This window comes from Brassica napus, chromosome C9 (genome assembly GCF_020379485.1).
Source record: "Brassica napus cultivar Da-Ae chromosome C9, Da-Ae, whole genome shotgun sequence".
NCBI lineage: Eukaryota > Viridiplantae > Streptophyta > Magnoliopsida > Brassicales > Brassicaceae > Brassica > Brassica napus.
Window position 1 is genome coordinate 31,175,668 of NC_063452.1, and position 14,381 is coordinate 31,190,048.

At 27.2% G+C, this 14,381-nt stretch overlaps 4 protein-coding genes across 4 annotated transcripts; all 4 read left to right on the forward strand.

The window, feature by feature from the left end:
* The first annotated feature begins 1,622 nt into the window (after positions 1 to 1,622).
* Positions 1,623 to 3,014, forward strand: LOC106374897. The gene has a single exon (XM_048769460.1). It carries the CDS (start codon positions 2,231 to 2,233, stop codon positions 2,669 to 2,671), a length of 441 nt encoding a protein of 146 aa, XP_048625417.1. The 5' UTR covers positions 1,623 to 2,230; the 3' UTR covers positions 2,672 to 3,014.
* Positions 3,015 to 3,673: 659 nt separating this feature from the next.
* On the forward strand, positions 3,674 to 4,648 carry BNAC09G24940D. Its single transcript, XM_013814818.3, has one exon. It carries the CDS (start codon positions 3,984 to 3,986, stop codon positions 4,329 to 4,331), a length of 348 nt encoding a protein of 115 aa, XP_013670272.1. The 5' UTR covers positions 3,674 to 3,983; the 3' UTR covers positions 4,332 to 4,648.
* Positions 4,649 to 4,837: 189 nt separating this feature from the next.
* On the forward strand, positions 4,838 to 6,032 carry LOC106374895. The gene has a single exon (XM_048769840.1). It carries the CDS (start codon positions 5,627 to 5,629, stop codon positions 5,972 to 5,974), a length of 348 nt encoding a protein of 115 aa, XP_048625797.1. The 5' UTR covers positions 4,838 to 5,626; the 3' UTR covers positions 5,975 to 6,032.
* Positions 6,033 to 6,680: 648 nt separating this feature from the next.
* On the forward strand, positions 6,681 to 7,642 carry LOC106374894. The gene has a single exon (XM_013814816.3). It carries the CDS (start codon positions 7,270 to 7,272, stop codon positions 7,615 to 7,617), a length of 348 nt encoding a protein of 115 aa, XP_013670270.2. The 5' UTR covers positions 6,681 to 7,269; the 3' UTR covers positions 7,618 to 7,642.
* Positions 7,643 to 14,381: the final 6,739 nt, after the last annotated feature.

Below are 14,381 nucleotides of genomic sequence, written 5' to 3' on the forward strand. Positions count from 1 at the left end.
AAAATTGTGCACATTTTTTATTTCATTTTTTACAATATTTAGATTTGGCTTCAAAATTTTCAACAGATTACAACCCTTTAATTTTGGCATTTAATAGTTTAATTCAAATATTTTTTTTGTCAGTTCCAGTTCCCGTTCTAAGAAATTATATCTATATAATCTATAAACTTGTAATGGTTTAGCTATAGAATTTGTTTTAGTAGTAAGTTCCTACAAAATAAGAATACGCGTTATAAGATAATTCATACTCGATTAAATTCACATTCTTAAACCAAAATTTCTGTAAAATGATGAAGCCTGTTAACATTTACAGAATATAAAGAATAGGTATAAACAAGGGTTAAATTCGATTGGTAGTTTATTTCTTAGCAACAAAATAACTTAAAACATTATAATTTAGAAATATGTTATTTTGATAGTACTTAGTTTAAATAATAAGTATATTTGTTTCTCTAAATTTTCTAAATATGTTAGAGAAAACTCTTATTAACGGTCACATTTTATTTAACGTTAAACTGCATTAATTAATTTGTTATGTTCACTTGAAAATACGTTTACTTTGTGTTTGAGTGTTTAATCTCTTATAAATATGAGACAAAATTTCATTCTAAGATACCAGATACAAACATTTTAATATATTATATTAATAACATTTGCCACTTATTTTGAAAGTATTGGCAAAATGGCTCACACTTCCTCCCGAACTACTATCGTATTCATTGTTGTTGCTTTGGTTTGTGCATTCGTTCCTGCATTCTCTGTAGAAGAAGCTGAAGCAAAATAGCTATGGGATACATGTCTTCTTAAAATCAGTCCAAAATGTGCGTTGGATATAATTGGTGTTGTCTTTGAAAATTTAACCATCACTGATGCATGCTGTCATGATCTTGTTCAAGAAGGAAAAATGTGTCACGATACTCTTATCAAATATATTGCTGAGAAGCCACACTTAGTTGCCCACGAAACAGAGTATTTGACGAAAAGTGATGCTTTGTGGACTCATTGTGTCTCAATTTCGCAAACTGCTTAATAATATTATATGCATGTATTGTTCTGATTAACAAAATTGTATTCAACTATCCTTAAATTTTCTTTGATCAAAAATCGTGGATCAAACAACATGCAATATAAAACGAACATCAAGTGAATCTCATTCTAAATGAATCAATACAAATATTAACTCAGCTGAAAAACAATGCGCTATCCATACAAGATTGTTAAACTAATAACAAAACATATATGAATAATTTCAAAAAATATTGCTTAATTAGTTTGATTTAGCGTATCTTTAATTTTAAAATTTAATTTTCATCTAAGATGTCAATCATTATTTTTACATACTGAAAAATATCTTGATAATTTAAAACAAGAATCTAAAAAAACATCTAATGTTTCCCATTTGAAACCTTAGAGTTTAATAGTACATGCTAAAATAATGACTTGGGAAAACAATATTTTGGATGCTCATGTTGTCGACGATTTTGTAAATACGATCATTTATAAAGAAAATAATGAGACTGGATGTAATCACGCAAAATAACAATATCCTATGACTTGTAAGTAGATAATAACTTATGCCAATGATATTAGGATTGAGCGTATGGATTTGAGTTTTAGATCGATCACAAAAGTTTTGGAAACAAAATTGTGCACATTTTTTATTTCATTTTTTACAATATTTAGATTTGGCTTCAAAATTTTTAACAGATTACAACCCTTTAATTTTGGCATTTAAAAGTTTAATTCAAATATTTGTTTTGTCAGTTCCAGTTCCCGTTCTAAGAAATTATATCTATATAATCTATAAACTTGTAATGGTTTAGCTATAGAATTTGTTTTAGTAGTAAATTCTTACAAAATAAGAATACGCGTTATAAGACAATTCATACTCGATTAAATTCACATTCTTAAACCAAAATTTCTGTAAAATGATGGAGCCTGTTAACATTTACAGAAAATAAAGAATAGGTATAAACAATGGTTAAATTCGATTGGTAGTTTATTTCTTAACAACAAAATAACTTAAAACATTCATAATTTAGAAATATGTTATTTTGATAGTACTTAGTTTAAATAATAATATATTTGTTTCTCTAAATTTTCTAAATATGTTAGAGAAAACTCTTATTAATGGTCACATTTTATTTAACGTTAAACCGCATTAATTAATATGTTATGTTCAATTGAAAATACGTTTAGTTTGTGTTTGAGTGTTTAATCACTTATAAATATGAGACAAAATTTCATTCTAAAATACCAGATACAAACATTTTACTATATTATATTAATAACATTTGCCACTTATTTTGACAGTATTGGCAAAATGGCTCACACTTCCTCCCGAACTACTATCGTATTCATTGTTGTTGCTTTGGTTTGTGCATTCGTTCCTGCATTCTCTGTAGAAGAAGCTGAAGCAAAATCACTATGGGATACATGTCTTCTTAAAATCAGTCCAAAATGTGCGTTGGATATAATTGGTGTTGTCTTTGAAAATTTAACCATCACTGATGCATGCTGTCATGATCTTGTTCAAGAAGGAAAAATGTGTCACGATACTCTTATCAAATATATTGCTGAGAAGCCACACTTAGTTGCCCACGAAACAGAGTATTTGACGAAAAGTGATGCTTTGTGGACTCATTGTGTCTCAATTTCGCAAACTGCTTAATAATATTATATGCATGTATTGTTCTGATTAACAAAAATTGTATTCAACTATCCTTAAATTTTCTTTGATCAAAAATCGTGGATCAAACAACATGCAATATAAAACGAACATCAAGTGAATCTCATTCTAAATGAATCAATACAAATATTAACTCAGCTGAAAAACAATGCGCTATCCATACAAGATTGTTAAACTAATAACAAAACATATATGAATAATTTCAAAAAATATTGCTTAATTAGTTTGATTTAGCGTATCTTTAATTTTAAAATTTAATTTTCATCTAAGATGTCAATCATTATTTTTACATACTGAAAAATATCTTGATAATTTAAAACAAGAAGCTTAAAAAATATCTAATGTTTCCCATTTGAAACCTTAGAGTTTAATAGTACATGCTAAAATAATGACTTGGGAAAAACAATGACTTGGGAAAAACAACATTTTGGATGCTCATGTTGTCGACGATTTTGTAAATACGATCATTTATAAAGAAAATAATGAGACTGGATGTAATCACGCAAAATAACAATATCCTATGACTTGTAAGTAGATAATAACTTATGCCAATGATATTAGGATTGAGGGTATGGATTTGAGTTTTAGATCGATCACAAAAGTCTTGGAAACAAAATTGTGCACATTTTTTATTTCATTTTTTACAATATTTAGATTTGGCTTCAAAATTTTCAACAGATTACAACCCTTTAATTTTGGCATTTAATAGTTTAATTCAAATATTTTTTTTGTCAGTTCCAGTTCCCGTTCTAAGAAATTATATCTATATAATCTATAAACTTGTAATGGTTTAGCTATAGAATTTGTTTTAGTAGTAAATTCCTACAAAATAAGAATACGCGTTATAAGACAATTCATACTCGATTAAATTCACATTCTTAAACCAAAATTTCTGTAAAATGATGAAGCCTGTTAACATTTACAGAATATAAGAATAGGTATAAACAAGGGTTAAATTCGATTGGTAGTTTATTTCTTAACAACAAAATAACTTAAAACATTAATAATTTAGAAATATGTTATTTTGATAGTACTTAGTTTAAATAATAAGTATATTTGTTTCTCTAAATTTTCTAAATATGTTAGAGAAAACTCTTATTAACGGTCACATTTTATTTAACGTTAAACTGCATTAATTAATATGTTATGTTCACTTGAAAATACGTTTAGTTTGTGTTTGAGTGTTTAATCTCTTATAAATATGAGACAAAATTTCATTCTAAAATACCAGATACAAACATTTTAATATATTATATTAATAACATTTGCCACTTATTTTGAAAGTATTGGCAAAATGGCTCACACTTCCTCCCGAACTACTATCGTATTCATTGTTGTTGCTTTGGTTTGTGCATTCGTTCCTGCATTCTCTGTAGAAGAAGCTGAAGCAAAATCACTATGGGATACATGTCTTCTTAAAATCAGTCCAAAATGTGCGTTGGATATAATTGGTGTTGTCTTTGAAAATTTAACCATCACTGATGCATGCTGTCATGATCTTGTTCAAGAAGGAAAAATGTGTCACGATACTCTTATCAAATATATTGCTGAGAAGCCACACTTAGTTGCCCACGAAACAGAGTATTTGACGAAAAGTGATGCTTTGTGGACTCATTGTGTCTCAATTTCGCAAACTGCTTAATAATATTATATGCATGTATTGTTCTGATTAACAAAAATTGTATTCAACTATCCTTAAATTTTCTTTGATCAAAAATCGTGGATCAAACAACATGCAATATAAAACGAACATCAAGTGAATCTCATTCTAAATGAATCAATACAAATATTAACTCAGCTGAAAAACAATGCGCTATCCATACAAGATTGTTAAACTAATAACAAAACATATATGAATAATTTCAAAAAATATTGCTTAATTAGTTTGATTTAGCGTATCTTTAATTTTAAAATTTAATTTTCATCTAAGATGTCAATCATTATTTTTACATACTGAAAAATATCTTGATAATTTAAAACAAGAATCTAAAAAACATCTAATGTTTCCCATTTGAAACCTTAGAGTTTAATAGTACATGCTAAAATAATGACTTGGGAAAAACAATATTTTGGATGCTCATGTTGTCGACGATTTTGTAAATACGATCATTTATAAAGAAAATAATGAGACTGGATGTAATCACGCAAAATAACAATATCCTATGACTTGTAAGTAGATAATAACTTATGCCAATGATATTAGGATTGAGGGTATGGATTTGAGTTTTAGATCGATCACAAAAGTCTTGGAAACAAAATTGTGCACATTTTTTATTTCATTTTTTACAATATTTAGATTTGGCTTCAAAATTTTTAACAGATTACAACCCTTTAATTTTGGCATTTAATAGTTTAATTCAAATATTTGTTTTGTCAGTTCCAGTTCCCGTTCTAAGAAATTATATCTATATAATCTATAAACTTGTAATGGTTTAGCTATAGAATTTGTTTTAGTAGTAAATTCCTACAAAATAAGAATACGCGTTATAAGACAATTCATACTCGATTAAATTCACATTCTTAAACCAAAATTTCTGTAAAATGATGAAGCCTGTTAACATTTACAGAATATAAAGAATAGGTATAAACAAGGGTTAAATTCGATTGGTAGTTTATTTCTTAACAACAAAATAACTTAAAACATTCATAATTTAGAAATATGTTATTTTGATAGTACTTAGTTTAAATAATAATTATATTTGTTTCTCTAAATTTTCTAAATATGTTAGAGAAAACTCTTATTAACGGTCACATTTTATTTAACGTTAAACTGCATTAATTAATATGTTATGTTCACTTGAAAATACGTTTAGTTTGTGTTTGAGTGTTTAATCTCTTATAAATATGAGACAAAATTTCATTCTAAAATACCAGATACAAACATTTTAATATATTATATTAATAACATTTGCCACTTATTTTGAAAGTATTGGCAAAATGGCTCACACTTCCTCCCGAACTACTATCGTATTCATTGTTGTTGCTTTGGTTTGTGCATTCGTTCCTGCATTCTCTGTAGAAGAAGCTGAAGCAAAATCACTATGGGATACATGTCTTCTTAAAATCAGTCCAAAATGTGCGTTGGATATAATTGGTGTTGTCTTTGAAAATTTAACCATCACTGATGCATGCTGTCATGATCTTGTTCAAGAAGGAAAAATGTGTCACGATACTCTTATCAAATATATTGCTGAGAAGCCACACTTAGTTGCCCACGAAACAGAGTATTTGACGAAAAGTGATGCTTTGTGGACTCATTGTGTCTCAATATCGCAAACTGCTTAATAATATTATATGCATGTATTGTTCTGATTAACAAAAATTGTATTCAACTATTCTTAAATTTTCTTTGATCAAAAATCGTGGATCAAACAACATGCAATATAAAACGAACATCAAGTGAATCTCATTCTAAATGAATCAATACAAATATTAACTCAGCTGAAAAACAATGTGCTATCCATACAAGATTGTTAAACTAATAACAAAACATATATGAATAATTTCAAAAAATATTGCTTAATTAGTTTGATTTAGCGTATCTTTAATTTTAAAATTTAATTTTCATCTAAGATGTCAATCATTATTTTTACATACTGAAAAATATCTTGATAATTTAAAACAAGAATCTAAAAAAACATCTAATGTTTCCCATTTGAAACCTTAGAGTTTAATAGTACATGCTAAAATAATGACTTGGGAAAAACAATATTTTGGATGCTCATGTTGTCGACGATTTTGTAAATACGATCATTTATAAAGAAAATAATGAGACTGGATGTAATCACGCAAAATAACAATATCCTATGACTTGTAAGTAGATAATAACTTATGCCAATGATATTAGGATTGAGGGTATGGATTTGAGTTTTAGATCGATCACAAAAGTCTTGGAAACAAAATTGTGCACATTTTTTATTTCATTTTTTACAATATTTAGATTGGCTTCAAAATTTTTAACAGATTACAACCCTTTAATTTTGGCATTTAATAGTTTAATTCAAATATTTTTTTTGTCAGTTCCAGTTCCCGTTCTAAGAAATTATATCTATATAATCTATAAACTTGTAATGGTTTAGCTATAGAATTTGTTTTAGTAGTAAGTTCCTACAAAATAAGAATACGCGTTATAAGACAATTCATACTCGATTAAATTCACATTCTTAAACCAAAATTTCTGTAAAATGATGAAGCCTGTTAACATTTACAGAATATAAAGAATAGGTATAAACAAGGGTTAAATTCGATTGGTAGTTTATTTCTTAACAACAAAATAACTTAAAACATTCATAATTTAGAAATATGTTATTTTGATAGTACTTAGTTTAAATAATAATTATATTTGTTTCTCTAAATTTTCTAAATATGTTAGAGAAAACTCTTATTAACGGTCACATTTTATTTAACGTTAAACTGCATTAATTAATATGTTATGTTCACTTGAAAATACGTTTAGTTTGTGTTTGAGTGTTTAATCTCTTATAAATATGAGACAAAATTTCATTCTAAAATACCAGATACAAACATTTTAATATATTATATTAATAACATTTGCCACTTATTTTGAAAGTATTGGCAAAATGGCTCACACTTCCTCCCGAACTACTATCGTATTCATTGTTGTTGCTTTGGTTTGTGCATTCGTTCCTGCATTCTCTGTAGAAGAAGCTGAAGCAAAATCACTATGGGATACATGTCTTCTTAAAATCAGTCCAAAATGTGCGTTGGATATAATTGGTGTTGTCTTTGAAAATTTAACCATCACTGATGCATGCTGTCATGATCTTGTTCAAGAAGGAAAAATGTGTCACGATACTCTTATCAAATATATTGCTGAGAAGCCACACTTAGTTGCCCACGAAACAGAGTATTTGACGAAAAGTGATGCTTTGTGGACTCATTGTGTCTCAATATCGCAAACTGCTTAATAATATTATATGCATGTATTGTTCTGATTAACAAAAATTGTATTCAACTATCTTAAATTTTCTTTGATCAAAAATCGTGGATCAAACAACATGCAATATAAAACGAACATCAAGTGAATCTCATTCTAAATGAATCAATACAAATATTAACTCAGCTGAAAAACAATGTGCTATCCATACAAGATTGTTAAACTAATAACAAAACATATATGAATAATTTCAAAAAATATTGCTTAATTAGTTTGATTTAGCGTATCTTTAATTTTAAAATTTAATTTTCATCTAAGATGTCAATCATTATTTTTACATACTGAAAAATATCTTGATAATTTAAAACAAGAATCTTAAAAAACATCTAATGTTTCCCATTTGAAACCTTAGAGTTTAATAGTACATGCTAAAATAATGACTTGGGAAAAACAATATTTTGGATGCTCATGTTGTCGACGATATTGTAAATACGATCATTTATAAAGAAAATAATGAGACTGGATGTAATCACGCAAAATAACAATATCCTATGACTTGTAAGTAGATAATAACTTATGCCAATGATGTTAGGATTGAGGGTATGGATTTGAGTTTTAGATCGATCACAAAAGTCTTGGAAACAAAATTGTGCACATTTTTTATTTCATTTTTTACAATATTTAGAATTGGCTTCAAAATTTTTAACAGATTACAACCCTTTAATTTTGGCATTTAATAGTTTAATTCAAATATTTTTTTTGTCAGTTCCAGTTCCCGTTCTAAGAAATTATATCTATATAATCTATAAACTTGTAATGGTTTAGCTATAGAATTTGTTTTAGTAGTAAGTTCCTACAAAATAAGAATACGCGTTATAAGACAATTCATACTCGATTAAATTCACATTCTTAAACCAAAATTTCTGTAAAATGATGAAGCCTGTTAACATTTACAGAATATAAAGAATAGGTATAAACAAGGGTTAAATTCGATTGGTAGTTTATTTCTTAACAACAAAATAACTTAAAACATTCATAATTTAGAAATATGTTATTTTGATAGTACTTAGTTTAAATAATAATTATATTTGTTTCTCTAAATTTTCTAAATATGTTAGAGAAAACTCTTATTAACGGTCACATTTTATTTAACGTTAAACTGCATTAATTAATATGTTATGTTCACTTGAAAATACGTTTAGTTTGTGTTTTTGTGTTTAATCTCTTATAAATATGAGACAAAATTTCATTCTAAAATACCAGATACAAACATTTTAATATATTATATTAATAACATTTGCCACTTATTTTGAAAGTATTGGCAAAATGGCTCACACTTCCTCCCGAACTACTATCGTATTCATTGTTGTTGCTTTGGTTTGTGCATTCGTTCCTGCATTCTCTGTAGAAGAAGCTGAAGCAAAATCACTATGGGATACATGTCTTCTTAAAATCAGTCCAAAATGTGCGTTGGATATAATTGGTGTTGTCTTTGAAAATTTAACCATCACTGATGCATGCTGTCATGATCTTGTTCAAGAAGGAAAAATGTGTCACGATACTCTTATCAAATATATTGCTGAGAAGCCACACTTAGTTGCCCACGAAACAGAGTATTTGACGAAAAGTGATGCTTTGTGGACTCATTGTGTCTCAATATCGCAAACTGCTTAATAATATTATATGCATGTATTGTTCTGATTAACAAAAATTGTATTCAACTATTCTTAAATTTTCTTTGATCAAAAATCGTGGATCAAACAACGTGCAATATAAAACGAACATCAAGTGAATCTCATTCTAAATGAATCAATACAAATATTAACTCAGCTGAAAAACAATGTGCTATCCATACAAGATTGTTAAACTAATAACAAAACATATATGAATAATTTCAAAAAATATTGCTTAATTAGTTTGATTTAGCGTATCTTTAATTTTAAAATTTAATTTTCATCTAAGATGTAAATCATTATTTTTACATACTGAAAAATATCTTGATAATTTAAAACAAGAATCTTAAAAAACATCTAATGTTTCCCATTTGAAACCTTAGAGTTTAATAGTACATGCTAAAATAATGACTTGGGAAAAACAATATTTTGGATGCTCATGTTGTCGACGATTTGTAAATACGATCATTTATAAAGAAAATAATGAGACTGGATGTAATCACGCAAAATAACAATATCCTATGACTTGTAAGTAGATAATAACTTATGCCAATGATGTTAGGATTGAGGGTATGGATTTGAGTTTTAGATCGATCACAAAAGTCTTGGAAACAAAATTGTGCACATTTTTTATTTCATTTTTTACAATATTTAGAATTGGCTTCAAAATTTTTAACAGATTACAACCCTTTAATTTTGGCATTTAATTGTTTAATTCAAATATTTTTTTTGTCAGTTCCAGTTCCCGTTCTAAGAAATTATATCTATATAATCTATAAACTTGTAATGGTTTAGCTATAGAATTTGTTTTAGTAGTAAGTTCCTACAAAATAAGAATACGCGTTATAAGACAATTCATACTCGATTAAATTCACATTCTTAAACCAAAATTTCTGTAAAATGATGAAGCCTGTTAACATTTACAGAATATAAAGAATAGGTATAAACAAGGGTTAAATTCGATTGGTAGTTTATTTCTTAACAACAAAATAACTTAAAACATTCATAATTTAGAAATATGTTATTTTGATAGTACTTAGTTTAAATAATAATTATATTTGTTTCTCTAAATTTTCTAAATATGTTAGAGAAAACTCTTATTAACGGTCACATTTTATTTAACGTTAAACTGCATTAATTAATATGTTATGTTCACTTGAAAATACGTTTAGTTTGTGTTTTTGTGTTTAATCTCTTATAAATATGAGACAAAATTTCATTCTAAAATACCAGATACAAACATTTTAATATATTATATTAATAACATTTGCCACTTATTTTGAAAGTATTGGCAAAATGGCTCACACTTCCTCCCGAACTACTATCGTATTCATTGTTGTTGCTTTGGTTTGTGCATTCGTTCCTGCATTCTCTGTAGAAGAAGCTGAAGCAAAATCACTATGGGATACATGTCTTCTTAAAATCAGTCCAAAATGTGCGTTGGATATAATTGGTGTTGTCTTTGAAAATTTAACCATCACTGATGCATGCTGTCATGATCTTGTTCAAGAAGGAAAAATGTGTCACGATACTCTTATCAAATATATTGCTGAGAAGCCACACTTAGTTGCCCACGAAACAGAGTATTTGACGAAAAGTGATGCTTTGTGGACTCATTGTGTCTCAATATCGCAAACTGCTTAATAATATTATATGCATGTATTGTTCTGATTAACAAAAATTGTATTCAACTATTCTTAAATTTTCTTTGATTAAAAATCGTGGATCAAACAACGTGCAATATAAAACGAACATCAAGTGAATCTCATTCTAAATGAATCAATACAAATAGTAACTCAGCTGAAAAACAATGTGCTATCCATACAAGATTGTTAAACTAATAACAAAACATATATGAATAATTTCAAAAAATATTGCTTAATTAGTTTGATTTAGCGTATCTTTAATTTTAAAATTTAATTTTCATCTAAGATGTAAATCATTATTTTTACATACTGAAAAATATCTTGATAATTTAAAACAAGAATCTTAAAAAACATCTAATGTTTCCCATTTGAAACCTTAGAGTTTAATAGTACATGCTAAAATAATGACTTGGGAAAAACAATATTTTGGATGCTCATGTTGTCGACGATATTGTAAATACGATCATTTATAAAGAAAATAATGAGACTGGATGTAATCACGCAAAATAACAATATCCTATGACTTGTAAGTAGATAATAACTTATGCCAATGATGTTAGGATTGAGGGTATGGATTTGAGTTTTAGATCGATCACAAAAGTCTTGGAAACAAAATTGTGCACATTTTTTATTTCATTTTTTACAATATTTAGAATTGGCTTCAAAATTTTTAACAGATTACAACCCTTTAATTTTGGCATTTAATTGTTTAATTCAAATATTTTTTTTGTCAGTTCCAGTTCCCGTTCTAAGAAATTATATCTATATAATCTATAAACTTGTAATGGTTTAGCTATAGAATTTGTTTTAGTAGTAAGTTCCTACAAAATAAGAATACGCGTTATAAGACAATTCATACTCGATTAAATTCACATTCTTAAACCAAAATTTCTGTAAAATGATGAAGCCTGTTAACATTTACAGAATATAAAGAATAGGTATAAACAAGGGTTAAATTCGATTGGTAGTTTATTTCTTAACAACAAAATAACTTAAAACATTCATAATTTAGAAATATGTTATTTTGATAGTACTTAGTTTAAATAATAATTATATTTGTTTCTCTAAATTTTCTAAATATGTTAGAGAAAACTCTTATTAACGGTCACATTTTATTTAACGTTAAACTGCATTAATTAATATGTTATGTTCACTTGAAAATACGTTTAGTTTGTGTTTTTGTGTTTAATCTCTTATAAATATGAGACAAAATTTCATTCTAAAATACCAGATACAAACATTTTAATATATTATATTAATAACATTTGCCACTTATTTTGAAAGTATTGGCAAAATGGCTCACACTTCCTCCCGAACTACTATCGTATTCATTGTTGTTGCTTTGGTTTGTGCATTCGTTCCTGCATTCTCTGTAGAAGAAGCTGAAGCAAAATCACTATGGGATACATGTCTTCTTAAAATCAGTCCAAAATGTGCGTTGGATATAATTGGTGTTGTCTTTGAAAATTTAACCATCACTGATGCATGCTGTCATGATCTTGTTCAAGAAGGAAAAATGTGTCACGATACTCTTATCAAATATATTGCTGAGAAGCCACACTTAGTTGCCCACGAAACAGAGTATTTGACGAAAAGTGATGCTTTGTGGACTCATTGTGTCTCAATATCGCAAACTGCTTAATAATATTATATGCATGTATTGTTCTGATTAACAAAAATTGTATTCAACTATTCTTAAATTTTCTTTGATTAAAAATCGTGGATCAAACAACGTGCAATATAAAACGAACATCAAGTGAATCTCATTCTAAATGAATCAATACAAATAGTAACTCAGCTGAAAAACAATGTGCTATCCATACAAGATTGTTAAACTAATAACAAAACATATATGAATAATTTCAAAAAATATTGCTTAATTAGTTTGATTTAGCGTATCTTTAATTTTAAAATTTAATTTTCATCTAAGATGTAAATCATTATTTTTACATACTGAAAAATATCTTGATAATTTAAAACAAGAATCTTAAAAAACATCTAATGTTTCCCATTTGAAACCTTAGAGTTTAATAGTACATGCTAAAATAATGACTTGGGAAAAACAATATTTTGGATGCTCATGTTGTCGACGATATTGTAAATACGATCATTTATAAAGAAAATAATGAGACTGGATGTAATCACGCAAAATAACAATATCCTATGACTTGTAAGTAGATAATAACTTATGCCAATGATGTTAGGATTGAGGGTATGGATTTGAGTTTTAGATCGATCACAAAAGTCTTGGAAACAAAATTGTGCACATTTTTTATTTCATTTTTTACAATATTTAGAATTGGCTTCAAAATTTTTAACAGATTACAACCCTTTAATTTTGGCATTTAATTGTTTAATTCAAATATTTTTTTTGTCAGTTCCAGTTCCCGTTCTAAGAAATTATATCTATATAATCTATAAACTTGTAATGGTTTAGCTATAGAATTTGTTTTAGTAGTAAGTTCCTACAAAATAAGAATACGCGTTATAAGACAATTCATACTCGATTAAATTCACATTCTTAAACCAAAATTTCTGTAAAATGATGAAGCCTGTTAACATTTACAGAATATAAAGAATAGGTATAAACAAGGGTTAAATTCGATTGGTAGTTTATTTCTTAACAACAAAATAACTTAAAACATTCATAATTTAGAAATATGTTATTTTGATAGTACTTAGTTTAAATAATAATTATATTTGTTTCTCTAAATTTTCTAAATATGTTAGAGAAAACTCTTATTAACGGTCACATTTTATTTAACGTTAAACTGCATTAATTAATATGTTATGTTCACTTGAAAATACGTTTAGTTTGTGTTTTTGTGTTTAATCTCTTATAAATATGAGACAAAATTTCATTCTAAAATACCAGATACAAACATTTTAATATATTATATTAATAACATTTGCCACTTATTTTGAAAGTATTGGCAAAATGGCTCACACTTCCTCCCGAACTACTATCGTATTCATTGTTGTTGCTTTGGTTTGTGCATTCGTTCCTGCATTCTCTGTAGAAGAAGCTGAAGCAAAATCACTATGGGATACATGTCTTCTTAAAATCAGTCCAAAATGTGCGTTGGATATAATTGGTGTTGTCTTTGAAAATTTAACCATCACTGATGCATGCTGTCATGATCTTGTTCAAGAAGGAAAAATGTGTCACGATACTCTTATCAAATATATTGCTGAGAAGCCACACTTAGTTGCCCACGAAACAGAGTATTTGACGAAAAGTGATGCTTTGTGGACTCATTGTGTCTCAATATCGCAAACTGCTTAATAATATTATATGCATGTATTGTTCTGATTAACAAAAATTGTATTCAACTATTCTTAAATTTTCTTTGATTAAAAATCGTGGATCAAACAACGTGCAATATAAAACGAACATCAAGTGAATCTCATTCTAAATGAATCAATACAAATAGTAACTCAGCTGAAAAACAATGTGCTATCCATACAAGATTGTT

What these genes read in the sequence shown, in the direction of transcription:
- LOC106374897 (XM_048769460.1), top strand. Translation starts at nt 2,231, where the DNA reads ATGAGACAAAATTTCATTCTAAAATACCAGATACAAACATTTTACTAT.
- BNAC09G24940D (XM_013814818.3), top strand. Translation starts at nt 3,984, where the DNA reads ATGGCTCACACTTCCTCCCGAACTACTATCGTATTCATTGTTGTTGCT.
- LOC106374895 (XM_048769840.1), top strand. Translation starts at nt 5,627, where the DNA reads ATGGCTCACACTTCCTCCCGAACTACTATCGTATTCATTGTTGTTGCT.
- LOC106374894 (XM_013814816.3), top strand. Translation starts at nt 7,270, where the DNA reads ATGGCTCACACTTCCTCCCGAACTACTATCGTATTCATTGTTGTTGCT.